Source organism: Pyrus communis, chromosome 16 (genome assembly GCF_963583255.1).
Source record: "Pyrus communis chromosome 16, drPyrComm1.1, whole genome shotgun sequence".
NCBI classification, from domain to species: Eukaryota; Viridiplantae; Streptophyta; class Magnoliopsida; order Rosales; family Rosaceae; genus Pyrus; species Pyrus communis.
In genome coordinates this window covers 13,104,371-13,120,051 of record NC_084818.1, presented here as the reverse complement: position 1 = coordinate 13,120,051, position 15,681 = coordinate 13,104,371, and the positions used below count along the sequence as shown (strand labels likewise).

Here is a 15,681-nt window from a genome sequence, read left to right as displayed (position 1 = left end):
GTTGGTTCAAAGTCCTAATGGAGGAACGATTGGGCGAGATCTGTTTAGATTAGGATGAGGAATCCTAACCCAAGTATAGTTCTAGTTCGGCCATGACGAGGTTGGCTGCTATAAATAAGATAGGGGTGCATCATTGTAGCCCTTTCCAATTAAACACACAAACTGCCCTTGCGCAAACCCTCGCTTTACTCGAAACCTCTCAACAACCTTGAGATTTTTGTTTTCCTTTTTCGCCAACACATCTTCAGTTTGGATAAACAGCACTATGAAGGAAACCGGTGAACATCTTCAGTTTGGATAAACAGCACTGTGTCGAGACCGACTGATTACCTATCCAAGTCTCGGTTGAGAAGGATTTTCGAATCCTTATTGGCGGATGTCATCTCATTAGCCTTCTCGGCGAAGTGAGGTGTTACAGATTACTAGGCTCGGCACATTGAACACCGAGTTATTTTATGATTGGATATTCACAAGTAAGTTTTAGAGTTCGGAATTTTGACGGTCAAACCACATTCACCATCAAGACATACATCTCTTTTGAGTACTTGTGTCCATATAGTTTGGTACCGGTTCGACGTGCTTATACTCTTACGAATATACTCACTGTAACCAAACTCAACGCCAACGATCCGTGAACTTCGCAAGACTAGCAACCTTGTCTTCAGGCTCTAGAACCCGAAAGCCGAGACGTGTTCCTTCCTCGACCGCAGTCGCAAGATCAAGAAATCAGCAGCCCACTCAACACAATATGAACACATTTTACTCCTCGGCCGACGAGTTGGCACGCCCCGCATCAACTGAATGACGTAGTTAGCTCATTAGTTACTCGCCCTGCGCCCCGCGTAGGCTTAGTAGTTTTTAGGGTCAACAACAGTACTGGATGAAAACTGACCGCACGATGTACGATGAGCAAATGTGATTGGAGAATCCCCAGAATCCTCACAAAGAGGATCCCGCGATGATCCTCTCGCCTCCCCGTCACCTTATTCTGCCCCTCATTTATTGCCTCCACCACATTCACTCACCCATCACCACCACCACCACCACAAACATTTTCACCACAATATTTCACTGTTTGCCCAACAATATTTAAAAACAAAGGAGAACAAATAAATATGATTTTGACAAACAAACAACTAGAATAAATCTCTACAGCTACCACAAACACATATATGCACCATCTCCTTTCTTTATATGCATATGGATTATGTTCATTATTTTTCTATCAATTCTTTTGTTCAAAATAAAAAATGTAAGTGTCACTTAACCTTACGATTTAATAATATACCTCTTCATTTTTAAGTGAGCAATCTTAAATTTGATTCTCGCCAAAAGTAAATTTGAACCATATTATTACTAGCTGATTATGAGACTTGAAACATTTCCTTATATACTATCATTTGTTAAAAGGAATAAAAACAAAGTAAGCGAATTTCATTTTTTGATATTTTTAATAACAAATTAGATTTTTTTTAAGATTACATTATTCTAATTTACTCTAATGGTACAGGAATTGTAAAACCGAACATGAATACTGAAACCATGTCTTGAACATCACATTAACACAGATATTAAATTCAGAAAACTTGAAATAAAATCGATAACTCCGAAAAAGGGTCAATTTCTCCAACACTTTTTCCTTTTCACAATCTATGTTGAGCCAGACTCACTTTCTGGAATTAAACAGGGGTGGACCTGAGTCAATGCCCGAACCACCACCCTTGCCTTGTGCTAAGAACACACACGTGTGCAACTTCACACGCACGTGCAAGTTCCATGTATGTATATCCTTATCACCATGCGAGGACTCTCCACGTGCGGTTCGTTCTTGACTCAATACCCCCGCCACATTTACTCATTGTTCCCCCCAACCGCTCTCCCACACAACAAAACAAAACTACCACCACCTAAATAACTTACGCCACCGCCATGCACATGCACAACAACCGTCAACAAAGTCTCCTAACAAAAGCACAAGAGCTAGACAAAAAAAAAAAAAAATACAAAAGCTACAAGGTAAGGTTGGATCACGTGATGCCAGTACGATCGGATACGTGGATCATCAGCTCTCACAATGGAGGGACGCCTTGATCTTCTGGACCGTGCAGGATATGAGGTGGTTCACCGTCTCCACCGACTCCACGGTCAGCTTGCCCGCCGGCAGGCTATTCACAAGGATCTGAAACGTCATTGTCAGGAGGGACCCGCTCACTCTATTGCCACCGCCGTCACCGCACCCGCCGCCATTGCTGCTGCCGTGAGTGGTGCCTTTGCCGGACATGGGCCCGCGCGAGCCTGGGCCATCAGGGACGATTGCGAACCCGGATGGCAGGAGAGCAACGTACGCGGAGTCCCCGCCGTTCATGACCACGTGCATGGCCGGAATGTCAACTGGCGCGTACACCACCAGCGACCCCGCAGCGTCTATGCGTGTCTCTTGTAGGATCAGCATGCTGCCTTGGTTTGCGTTTGCCTGTACCATCACAAAAACAAGACCCTCAGTGTCCAATTAATTTACACCCATGCCACTACATAATTTAAGTCAAACCCTGTACTTTTTTTCTTGTGATTGCATAAAATAAAATAAAATAAAAAAATAGAAAAGGTGAGGTCAGAAAGTAACTGCACAAGAAGTTGACAACCGTCCTCGAACTTTGACTTTTTGGGAGGCTAACGAAACAAACACTGCCACCCCAAAACAACCCTACACATACTTCCAAATTCCAGACTTGTCCTTTCCACATTTACCTTTTTCACCCCCCGCAAAAAGACACATTTCTGATTTTTAAGTAAATTGACCTCACGCCTCCCCAACCTCCCCACCAATTATCCAAAAATAAAATAAATAATTGACAATTTCAGAGGGCGAAAAAAAAGGTACTCTGGCGCGGAGGAGGGAAACGCAGTTGCCGGGGTCCTGGCCCTTGGCGATGTGGGCCATCTCCTGCATGGGCCCGCCGTTGGAGAGTATGTCCCACTCGCTCCTCAGCCGCTCATCACGCAAGAAATCAAATAGCCTCTGCGGAGAGACCGGCAGCCAGACCGAAGTGGCAGCGCTGAGCACGACACCCGGTGGCTCGCCGGGGTCGTCGAGGCTCTCCCGAGTCATGACCCGGACGTCCTCGTCGACGTTCCCCGCGTTAAGCTTGGTCCATTTATGCACGGTCGATGCACATACTCCGGCACAGAAGTTGTCTGTCATCCGCTGCGCCAGCTTCAGCATGCTCCTCCTCCCGCTGGTAGTGATAGCTGTTACAAAAAATACTCAATTAAGAAACATTATCCATATTAATCAATCCAAATGTAGATTGACTTATTGATAAATTACCAGTGTGGTCGCGGGATGGGACGGAGGAGGACATAAGAATGGCCTGGCACTCGGATTGGCGTTGAAGGGTGGCGACCCACCGTTGAGCGCCGAAGCCCATGCCGGAACTTAACAAGGGTCGGTATAGCTGGTGGACTTGGCTTTCATCATACTCCGCATGCTCAACCCATGTAACCTGCAACGTTTTGTTACTGATCACATTAGTACATCATATGTAATTAGGTTAATTAGCTTAACATAATAACACACAATGTGCTACAGATTTGCACACTTGGAAAACTTGAACCCACCTAACAAATACCAAAAATGTGGGCAATTTAATTACAAAGCAAGAACAGTTTACAGCCAAGGTAGGCAGAAGCCAGCTAACAAAATTGAAGTCGTTCCAAAAATAGTTATTGGTGCATCCTTAGTGGTTGCAGCATTTTGGGGTCAATGACACATAACACATACATCCTTAGTGGTTTTCTTCGATACGAAAATTTTATTGCAGGATAGTTGCGGAATGTGAAAATGCAAACACAGCAAGTCGAGCAAATAATAATAATAGACATGGAATCAATCACACAGCCATCAAGCAAAAACAAGAGCTTAAAATATTTGGGTGTTGGTAAAGTTGCGCAACATTTGAAGGGGAAGAAGGTGACATCGAGATTTGTAAATGATGTTGGTGTATATAATACAATACAATTATATACACACAGATATATATATATATATATATATATTGTATATATATGTTCATATATTAACAGAACCCTAGAGAGGGGAGAAGGGGAGCCATATAGAAACAAACAAAAAGGCAGTCTTGGGAGTTTGAGAGTAGGAGGTCTTGGATTAAGAAAGGGCTGGAATATAGGGCCAAATGACAAGCATCAAAGATTGGAATAGAAACATCAAATGGATGAATAATTAATTTGACCTAATTTGAAGATTTGCAAGGCAGTTGGGGTTATTGAGGATTATATTTATATGACAATTAATGTGTTCAAGGGTACAGAAATTTGGGTAATGGAGGCTTCTGATGAATAAAAAATTGAAGGCTCAAATCGTTGGCACTGTGATAAATTAAAAATAATAATAATTTAGTGTCATTAAAAAATCGGATTGGAATTGTTTAATATTTTAGAATAAGATTTGAGGGCAGATGATAAGATTTTGAAGAAGGTTCCGATTCCTGGAGGGCATAAAATATTGGGTTGGTGAAAACCATCAAAGAAACTGAGACAGTGTGGTAATGTAGTGAGTAATCACTAGACAAACAATGTTCTTTGATGCATGAGCTTTTTCTTAATTCATTAAATTAATCACTTAATTAAGAATTGATTAAGTGGTGGCTTTGGGAATGAAAAAAAATGCGTGATATTTGGACTTAAATAATTGAGAAATGACAGGACTCTTAAAAGTGGAATTCAACTCTATCACCTCATATTTTTTTATACAATATTTTATAATATTAACACAAGAATTGATGTTAGACTGTAAGTCTATCGACAATCTCACTTTTGACAGAATCTCCTTAGTGTCACTCTAATTAATTTCAACAAAGCTCCAATGTTGCAGTTACTTCAACCGACTCATTAAAGAGCAAAGGGAGAAGAACACCCCCACTTGGGAAAAGCACAATAAATGTGAAGCAAACAAATGTGAAGCATGTAATGTGACTGAAAGTGTGCACTTGAGTTGTGCCACGGTTAATCATCCATGCCTGCATCACGAGGGCATGGATGACTTTTATCAACCATTGATGCATGTGAAGTCGAGGGTAGTAAATTGGTTTTCTATTTTACCAGTAGGGAAACTAAATTAATTTGCAAGGCATAAATATATGTAATGTACCAAAGAAGCTCATGAGAGACTGGCAAGGATATTAGTACTAGATTTACCCTAGAGTACCCATTGGGCATGTCTTGCACAACACATCCAGAAGGGAGCCTCCTGCAGTTCATAAATGTCGGTGCACTGGAGGTGTCGCGAATGACGTCAACCGACACGTCAACCACAGCCCACACGCCCTCTGCGTGCTGCTTGCAGAAACGGAGGAAATTGACCTCACGAACCGGAACCAAAGGTGATAGGACTTGCAACTCAGCATGCATCTGAAATGTGATTAATTGAGATCAACTGCAGAAAAACAAAGTACATGTTTTAATTTAATTTTTTTTCTTTAGGACTGACGATCGTATTTACCAGTTGAAGTGCACCATTTCTAGTTCCTCCCATGCCACTGGAAATCACATCTGTGGTTGATGCTCTTGCAATCACGCCAGGAAACATCTCCAACCATCGATTCTGTGGAAAAATAAATTCAAACAAGATGAGAACTAAATTTGAAAATTTGAACATAAAATAAGCAAAAAAAATAACAAGCATCGGAAGCACCAACAAATACCAAAAAAGCAAAACATCATCATCAATTGCTATAACAATTAATTGACTCAAATCTCAAACAAATAAGTGTTCGGATTATTACCGAATCCATCAAAGTTTCAACAAGAGTTAAGCTGTTGATGATGACCATTCCAGACTCCCTAGAAGCCTCGGAGACAAAACCATTCGGTTTCAATCCGATGCAAGGAGTGAAACTTCTCATGTATTCCTCATGGTTCAAAACCTCCCGTCCACCCTCCAAACTCCTCAGCCAAAGGGGCTCATCTGTCTGAGCCATCTTAACCAATTCATCCATGGCAGCCAAAGCAAGCTCTAGAAACATCGATCTCTCTATCGACCGGTCTAGCCCCGTCACACTCGGCCTACCATGAGACACAATTGACATAGCACTCCCAATCCCACCTCCAAAATCAGGTCCCATGGATATTGATGTAGCCACATTGCTCATCCCACCAAACCCATTGCTCCCAACTCCGAGCTCCAAAGTGGAGCTCGGAAGCGGAGGCCCCATGGATGTAGCCAGGGATGAAATGGGTCGGCCTAGAAACTTTCCGGCCAGTGCACAAACTCGGTCCAACTCGTCCTTCAATCGAGCATTTTCGATCCTGAGATGCTGCTCGTCTAGTGATATATCTCCAATAATTGCAGGACCACCACAGTTTGAGCAAATTGGGTTCCTCATAGCGTCACGAATCGACATGTTCTCCGCTCGGAGCTTATCGTTCTCTTGCCTCAGCAACGAGTTCTCATGGCGTTCCAGTTGCGTCTAAAAATCCAACAACCAAAACTCCATCCACATCAAAGCAAAAAATAAAATTAAGACTGAAAGCGAAACCCCAAAAAAAAAAAAAATAGGAGATGAACATATTTACCTTCATCTGGGTTCGGCGATTTTGGAACCAGAATTTGACTTGTCTGGTCTCCAAGTTAAGCCTTCTGCTGAGCTCCAATCTTTGCTTCTCATCAGGATGAGGGCACTCTTTGAACAGCCTAAAAACCACAAAAAACCAAACAAATAAAAAAAATAAAATAGTTAAGAACTCAAAAAGTTATCATTTTATGCAGCAACAATATAAATGAATAAACCAGAAAATGGGATTTTTAATAAAATACGCTTCAAGTTCTTGGATTTGCTGAGGGGTGTGTCGGTGGTAACGCTTCTTCTTACGAGGGTTGTTGTCAGCGGCATCTTGATCGTCCCCAGAAGCACCATCCATGTTATCACTCCCAGATCTGCTCTCATGTTCTTCCTCTCTGCTCCTTCTCCCGCCGTTGTTTGCCTCATAACTCTCGGCCACTCTCGTCACATCTCCTTGCCCATCCACATTTGTCTGCTGATAATAAATAATAAAAAATAAAAATAAAAACACAAATCAGAACCAAAAAATAACAAAAACACCCAGATCAGATTTCAGATCACTTCATCAGAAAAAAAGAAAAAAAAATCGATAGGAAAAATGAAAAAAAATAAGAGATTTTTACTAGGGCAAGTGAGAGTCCAGGAGAGTTGAACATGGATTTAGTGAAAGACTGAGTGACAAGGTTGGGCTGAACGATTGCACTCGATGGCATGTTGTTGTTGCTATTGGTGTAAGGAATATCAGCCACGATTCTCGTACCGCCACAACTGCCGGTACTGTTGTCAAGAAAACCCCCAAAACTCATCAAAAATAACCCCAAGACTCTCTTTTTTTCTTTGGTTCTTCAACCCTGTCAAACCAAACGCCTTTCCAGATTTTCCTCCTATTTCTTTACAAATTTACAGCTTAAATTCCTCTCTCCCTTAAAATATTTGGACAGAAAAAAAATTTAAGAGAGGCAAAGAAGACAAACGGTTCAGAGATAACCCAAATGTCTCCAAATCCCTCTCTTGCGAAAGAGAAAAGTTTGGTTTTGGAGAGAAAGAAAGAGAAAGAAGGCAAGCAAACCCTTTTTTGGTACACTCCAGCTGCTTAGCTCTTCGTTCTCTATCCCTCTCTCTCTATCTAGCTTTCTCTCTCTAAAAGCTCACCAAAACAGCTAACCACCAGAAGGGGGCTTAAATGACTGCTATTTCGTTTGGAGGACATCTAAACGGGGGAACCCTAGTTTTTACGAGTGTGTTTATCTCTGGTTCCGCTGCATGCTTGACTAGCTAAAAAGGCCTGAGAAAATTTAAAAAATGAGAGAAAGTAAAGGAAAAAGCTTTTTTTTTTCCAAGATTTGTTGCAGAGAGAAAAAGGAAAAGAAAAGGCAAGAGAGAGAAGAAGGAAGAAGAAGAGAGAGAGAGAGAGAGAGACCGCTGAAGATAAAACGCACTATGTGGACTCTTCGAAGCCTTACAAATACAAAAGCTCCAAAAAGGACCGGTTGACTCTCCACTCTCTGAAAGTCTGTGAAAAAACAGTAAAAAATTTCTAACCTTTTCGAGCTTTTTCTTCTGAATTATCAGATCTATGACGCTCTCTCCTCTCTCATCTTTCTCTCAACTTGGTACTGGTAATGGGATTTTGTACTAAAGTTTGTTTCTTTACGGGAGGTCTGGATTTTCCAGCTAAAATCTAGATATGCGCTGGAGATTTGACCTCTCTTACTTTCCCTTTGTTCAGACAATATAAAGATGCTAGATAGTTCCTTAAATAAATCAAGAATAGTTCATTTGATATGCTATTTAGTTTTTGTAAAAGAAAATATGGTATGCAGAAAATATAGAAATAAAATAAATATAGAAAATATGGTATTTAGTTTCTACAAAGAAGGCCTAATTAACTTTCATGCAAAGGGATAATATATTTGCGACAGTTGATTATCGTGGAAACTTTGTAGGAGTGATCGCTTGAATATTCGTGTTAGTTAGGTAATTGGATCGAATCTAAACCTTATGGATCCCTATTTTTCTAAAAAAATGAGGACATTCTCTTGACCGTTAGATTTGACTTTAATAAAATTATGTAGTTAAGATTGTATGGTCTATGATTTAATCTCAATTACACAATTTCATTAAATTCAGACCTGGTTTGGTACTAAGGTGATTCTGAAAAAAGCTGGTATCAAAAAAAGCTGGGAGCTGTTTTTGTGTTTGGTAAACATTCAGCTTCAGCTTTTTTTCACAGTTTTGGGTGAAAAAAAGCCAAAAACAAAAAGCTGCAAAACCCAGATTTGAAAAATCAGTTTTTTTTTCACATCTGTTTTACATAAAAGTTTACCAAACACTATAATACTGTTTTTTTTTTTTTTCAAAAGCACTTTTACAAAAAAGTTTACCAAACACTCTACTGCTTTATTTCACAGCCGCTTACTCTCACAGCACAGCAGAATCAGCTTTTTTTCAAAGCACAGCAATACCAAACCAGCCTTCAATCTAACGGTTAAAAAGATGTCTCCATTTTTATTTTATTTTTAAAATGAGGATCCCTTTTGTTAAAGGATCCAGAATCAGTTTGAGTCATTGAAGATAATTTGACTGCCAAAGCGCGGTTGCTCGTTTTTTAAGGGCTGGTTTGGTATTGCTATGCTTTGAAAAAAAGCTGCTTCTGCTGTGCTATGAGAATAAGCAGCTGTGAAATAAAGCAGCAAAGTGTTTGGTAAACTTTTTTGTAAAAGTGCTTTTGAAAAAAAAAAAGCAGTATTATAATGTTTGGTAAACTTTTATGTAAAACAGATGTGAAAAAAAAGGCAATTTTTCAAAGCTGGGTTTTGCAGCTTCTTGTTTTTGGCTTTTTTTTCACCCAAAACTGTGAAAAAAAAGCTGAAGCTAAATGTTTATCAAACACAAAAATAGCTCCCAGCTTTTTTTTATACCAACTTTTTTCAGAATCACCTTAGTACCAAACCAGACATAAATTTGGCACGCAACTTCCCATAAACAATAAATAGATAAACGCGCTCAACTAAGGAATACAAGTGAGGAGTGACAAATGAAGCAAATAGTTTCTAAAGTGATGTGAAAATTTTCTTAAGTGATGATTGTAAATAAACTACATATTACTTGTTGGTTACAAAAACAAAAAGTTAGATCCAATAAAAATAGGGAATTATTATTAGCACTTCAAAAATCTCATTCTACATTCTAAACTTTTTATATTAGGAAAGAAAAAATACTTTTGTGAGTAGTGTAGAATGAGATTTTTGGAGTGCCAATAACACTTCCCTAAAAATATACAAAACATGCTCTTTAGTTGTTTTTTTTTTCTTCAGATTTCGTATGTTTTAATTTTGCCTTTCAAGTTAGGATATTGTTATTCACACATCTATTTTTACCTTTCACATATTCTTGTTAATTTGGGGTCATTGATCTTCTTTAATGTTGTAAAAAGATTTTAATGAAATTTTTCCAAAAAGAAAATGAAGAAAATACCTTTATAATGTTTTAATTATTTGAAAGGTAAGAATTGTGAACACAAATTCAAATAATGAACTCTTTTCCATTTCTAAATAAAAAAAAAAGTGTGAAAGTGCTAGATAGTTTTTAATACAACCATATATTTATATTAAGGGGGTGAGAGATTTTGGTTACCTCACAAAATAGGTCAATCATAATAATTTTGTATCAAACTCGTCATTCACGGGAGTTGAACCTAAAGTCTCTCACTTACAAGTGGATAAGAAATCATTAACCATAGTGCTACGTGATGAAAAAAATTTCGAATTCTTTACCCATTTCCATGTTGTAGATTTTTTATATAACATGTCATATTTTACACTTAAATTCACACAAAAAAAGAAAAGAAAGAGAGTTCAAATATGTCTTGAGTGTGTCAACCAATTGTATCACTTTTGTGTCTCTAAACAAATTATTGAATATTCTTAAGCTTCGTTTGAAATTACTTTTTCTTTTTTTTTCCCCTAAAAACCACTTCGTTTTAAAGTGAAAGACCTAAAATCTATTTGGTAAATATTTATAGACCTGCTCATTTTTAAAGTTTGAGCCCTTTCACAACAGCTTTTAAAAGTTACTATTAGATTGCTTTACATAGTCACTTTGAAAAACATAGAACACTGAAGGATTAAAAAAGTTTCTCGACGCCTGCAATGCTCCTTCTATTTTTCTAAACGACTTCATCTACCCCACTTTTTTTACACGCTATTATATATACAAAAAACCCTATCTAATACGTGAGCTTTTGCACATCCTCGAATCCATCTCTTTTGACCTCTTTGAAGGTACATTACTAAAGATTTCATTTTTCTTGTTGGGATGTTATTCTACAAAATAACTCATGGGTTTGATAAATATTGATCTATTAATCCTTATGAAGCTAATCATTTAATTTAAGGAACTTTAACGAAAAGCTCCCAATAATGTTCACTTTAACGAAAAATCACATTTTTACACTAACAAATCAAGTATGATACTATTCACTTTACCCTTTATTTTGTTCTTATCGTTAAAACTCAAAGTTTTGAAACCCTTTTTATTAGTTTTCCTTTTAATTTATTAGTTTGAAGTTGGGAGGAAAGTTCCGGCAGCATAAGTTTTTTTTTTACTTTGATTTTGCAGTAATCTTTTGCCATATTTTTGCTTGTATTTTTGGGCACCCTAGCAATCCGTAACATAGTAGTTCAGTAAAAACATAACATGGCAACAATCATGTTATTTCTTGCCATCATTGATGGTAAGCTTAAAAAATAGTTTTTGTTTAATAAAAACAGAGCAACAATTTGTGTAATGCTCATTTGTGTCATTATACAAAGATACAACACTTTTATATTAACATTTACCAAATGTCTTTATACTGCGTACTTACAACAGTTTTAAAGGTTTACCCAACGCTCAGCCGCTTTACTTTATAGTTGATTATTCTTAAAGCACAACAGAAGCAGTTTTTTTTTAAAACGCATCAATCCCAAACTGACCCTTAATGACTCACTTAGATAATAGATTGTCTTAATATTCATGCCTAAAAATCTATTGTATTAAAAGATGTCCCAAATCCAAATTCTCGTAGTGTTGATAATATATATATATATATATATATATGTGTGTGTGTGTGTGTGTGTATAGGCCCTCTCGATTCATAGATCATCATTGTAAAAATTCAATTCAATTTGAAACCATTTGCCTATTTAATTATCATGATAAAATTTCATTGTCTCTTATATAACAAAGTATTCATTAATTTCTTTGAACTCAATTAAATGTCTTAAACATTTTCGACTTGGCTAATATTTTGTAAGGATGATCTATGAGGTGCAACTTGAAAAATAGACGGTTTGGATCGTTAAAATTCGATGTGGTGTAGACCCTACAACTAATCCTCATTTTTATAAAAAAAAAAAAAAATAGGAATCTCTTCCCTTAAAGATATATGTATATATATAATATATATGTACATATGTATGTGTATGTATATATTGATTTAGAGTAACCCTTGGCTCTTTTATGTCCAAAATGCAAATTCTACTTGTTTGATATGCACGTCTCTATCTCCTGGGCTTTGGTCAATGTACAATTGTATCCACTATTCATTTCTCAATCACAGTCATATTTATATTGGTGATGCTAGAGAGATTATGTATTTGAATAATATTTTGTAAACTACATGACGTGTCAGTTGATGGTTGAACTCCTTCTTTAAATCATTAACAAAATAATTCACTAATTAACCGTCATATCATGTGATCTCCAAAATATGATTTAAAATTATAATCTCCTTATGATTTTCCATTTTTATTTGAATCCCTTCATTACCCACAACCAATTTTCCTCGTCACACCAGTTAAATTCACTGCATTGGTATTCCTTGTAAAGTTTTACCTCACAAAAATGTCACTGCCGGCAAAAGATGTTTATGATTGGGTGGTACTGTTTACACATCTTTTTGACCTTTTACGCATTGTTTTTTTTTTTAATTTTTACATTCACCTTTTTTAATTATTTCAATTAGATAGTCAAAATTAAAAAAAAAATATGTAAGAAGTAAAAATATGTGTGTAGATAACATGATCTTAATAATAAATATCCACAAAGAACTGTGTCGTTTTACATTAAAAGAAATCACTATGTACCATGACATGTCAAGGATGCAATTGTAAACCATGCATGTTTACATGACCAGTTGAAACTCCAATTTAGTATAACTTGTCAAACATTCATTTACTTGTCCTTCAAATGATATAAATAATTCATACTCAATCGTAGGGGTGGGCATTTGGAATTGAAAACTGAAACCAAAATACGAATCGAATCGGACCGCAGCAAATGGTTCGGTTTGCGTTTTGAAACGGTTGCGGTTTCAAAACCGAACCGCAGCTAAGAAAATAATTTGGTTTCGATTTTGGGTTTTCAAAACCAAAACCACACCATATATTGAATGTTATGTTCTAATTGGTTCTTTATTAGAGTCCATACATTTGTAGTCTGGACTGAACTACACTAGAATAGAATGTCATCCAATTTTGCACCTCTGTTTGAGTCTATACATCTCTCTCTCTCAAAACTCATGTTCATCTATTTGGCCACACACAAGAAGCTGTGCAGTCAATAGTACTCATATTGCAATAGAATTACTAATTTCAACCCTTGATAACAACACTTCACTCGATCTAAATAAGGCACAGTGTTCATAGATGAGCTAGAAGCTTGAACCTAATTAATGCAGCACACCTGTAATTAGCAACATTCTTTTGCTTGAGAAATGTGCTTCATAACAATGCTTATCTTGCTAATAACTTAAACAAATTGTGCATTATGAAAGATGCATACAAATATACTTTCTTTAATGCTTGTGTGTTGTAGATTGGTGCTACTTTTGCATATGGTCATACAAATCTCTCTATCTCTGACTTCCTTTGCTGCATTTTTTTTTTTTTTGTGAATTCTTTTGTTGCAGGTTTGCTGCTGTTTTGCTGTAGGTTCATTGATTAATTTACAAGGAAAATGAGAATGTCTTATGCGTAAATAAGTGTAAATTTAAAATTGTAATTTTTTTTCTCAAAAAATTGAATCGAAACCATTTGAAATAGCACTGAACCGAATCAAAAGGTTTGATTTCATTTCAGTTTTGGCTTCAAAATCGCACTGAACTGCACCGCAAAAAGTTTCGGTCGCCCACCCTTACTCAATCGGCAAAGAGAAAATTATAGCAGTGGTCTCTTAACTTTAATCCAATTGGAACAATGGTCACTCAACTAAAAATCCATGACCATTGGTCCCTTAACTCATCAAAACAAGTAGCTATGGCCTTTTTTATCAACTCCAGTAAAACTTTCGTCAAAATGAGTCACATGCTACACATGTGAGGTTAATATCGAGGGGTAAATATGGGAAACTAAATGAAAAAATTGTAGAAATGGTCCCTCAATTTTAACCCAATTAGAGAAACAATCCCTCAACTTTAACCCAATTGCAATAATGGTCCCTCAACTCTAATGCAATTGTAGCAATACTTCTTTTAACACTACTCATTTTGACGGAAGTTTTGACATAGTTGACGAAAAGGACCAAGATGCATGTTTTAAGGAGTTAAGGAACCATTGTTCATGGATTTTTAGTTGAGTGATCATTGTTCCAATGCAGTTGAAGTTAAGAGATTATTGCTACAAATTCTTAATCTGAAAAAGAGAAAGGAAAATTCATAAATAAAAAATTCTACCACTTTTTTAACCAGAGTTTTACCATTGTAGTAACGTCTCTTTTATTATAAAGCTTATTTTTAGCTACGGCCCCTATAACTTGATTTTAATCTCATTTTGCTCTATGTAACTAAAAAATCACCACTTTATTTCCTGAAACTCAAAGTTCGCTTTATTTTGCCCCTTGAAACTCAATTTTGATCTCATTTTGCGTCCTAAAACTTGAGAATCGTCTCTATAAAACTCAAAATTCGCTTCACATTACTTTAGATATGTTAATTTCTTATATGTACTTGATTCGGGTGCGCCCAGTTAATTAATTTCTTTTTTATTTTTTCATCTTTTCAATTACTATTAAACTTAATATTCTCTGATTGTTGGATCTTAATGCATAATGGAGATTTATAATCAAATTTATTGCATATGTGGCATAGTCTTATTAGGTGTTAGGTCCCAAATATGTTTTAGGAGGCGACTTATAAGTTCCAGAGATAAAAGAGACTTTACAAGTCAAAGTAGAATGAATTTTGAATTTCAAGGAGTAAAATGGTGACTTTTGGGTTATAGAGGACAAAGTAAAATCAAAATAGAGTTCTCGAAAGCGTAACTAAAAATAAGTCTTATTATAATGAACTTTTGTCACAATTAGAGAGTGGGCAATGAGTCGTGTTTAGTTTTATTCATTTATATTTGTGTTATCTCACGGATTGATCAACACATAAAAAATGCCAAACTCATACTATTCATCCAAAATTTTGAGAAAGGTTACCATCTATTAATGAAATATAGATTTTTAGTAGAACGATAAAGTTAGTGAATTAGATAGTTAGTTGTTAGGAGAAATAAAAAATCAATGAAAAGCGAATACACACCAAAATACATATGCATAATTATTTTCCGTCACTACGATAAAGCAACATCTAAGAGCATCTCCAATGTACACATCAGCTATAACAGTAAAAAAAGACCATACTAATATTCTCCAACGAAGTGCCAAATCATATGTGGCGATGACATGGATTGGCAGCAAAAGAAATTGCTGTCAAATTTGACAGCAGTTTCAAATGTTTTTTTTAATTAATTATTAAATCATTAATTATAATTAATGTTGAGTTGACCAATGCAATTATCTTTTTTTTTTCTTCTTTTCAATCAAGGAAGGTGAAGAAGAAGATAAACGAGTGTGTGAAAATCACCAATGATGATACATAAGTTGGATCAATAAGTTAATGTGTATAAGTAGTTAAGTTTGTCCAATCCCATATGGCGGTGTACTAGGAGTAGGAAGGAGGTCTCGAAGCCTCTAGTTTTGGCAAAGAAATATCATTAACTAGTTGGTTGATCTAGTTTATGTATAAATTTATGGCTTAAATGTTAAAATAGTCTCCGTGTTTTTGTTATTAGGTCAA

The 15,681-nt window shown here is 36.5% G+C and overlaps 1 protein-coding gene across 2 annotated transcripts; it reads right to left on the bottom strand.

The window, feature by feature from the left end:
- Window positions 1–1,532: 1,532 nt before the first annotated feature.
- LOC137720539 (homeobox-leucine zipper protein ANTHOCYANINLESS 2-like) lies at window positions 1,533–7,995 on the bottom strand. 2 transcript variants are annotated; one of them, XM_068459623.1, is made up of 9 exons: window positions 7,202–7,995; window positions 6,833–7,053; window positions 6,592–6,709; window positions 5,802–6,485; window positions 5,519–5,620; window positions 5,215–5,427; window positions 3,329–3,503; window positions 2,882–3,249; window positions 1,533–2,473 (listed from the first exon to the last, which is right to left on the bottom strand). In XM_068459623.1, exons 1-9 carry the CDS (start codon window positions 7,382–7,384, stop codon window positions 2,063–2,065), a joined length of 2,475 nt encoding a protein of 824 aa, XP_068315724.1. In that variant the 5' UTR covers window positions 7,385–7,995; the 3' UTR covers window positions 1,533–2,062. The 2 variants fall into 2 exon arrangements, with proteins under 2 accessions (XP_068315724.1, XP_068315725.1); XM_068459624.1 differs by having other exon boundaries at window positions 6,833–7,050.
- Window positions 7,996–15,681: the final 7,686 nt, after the last annotated feature.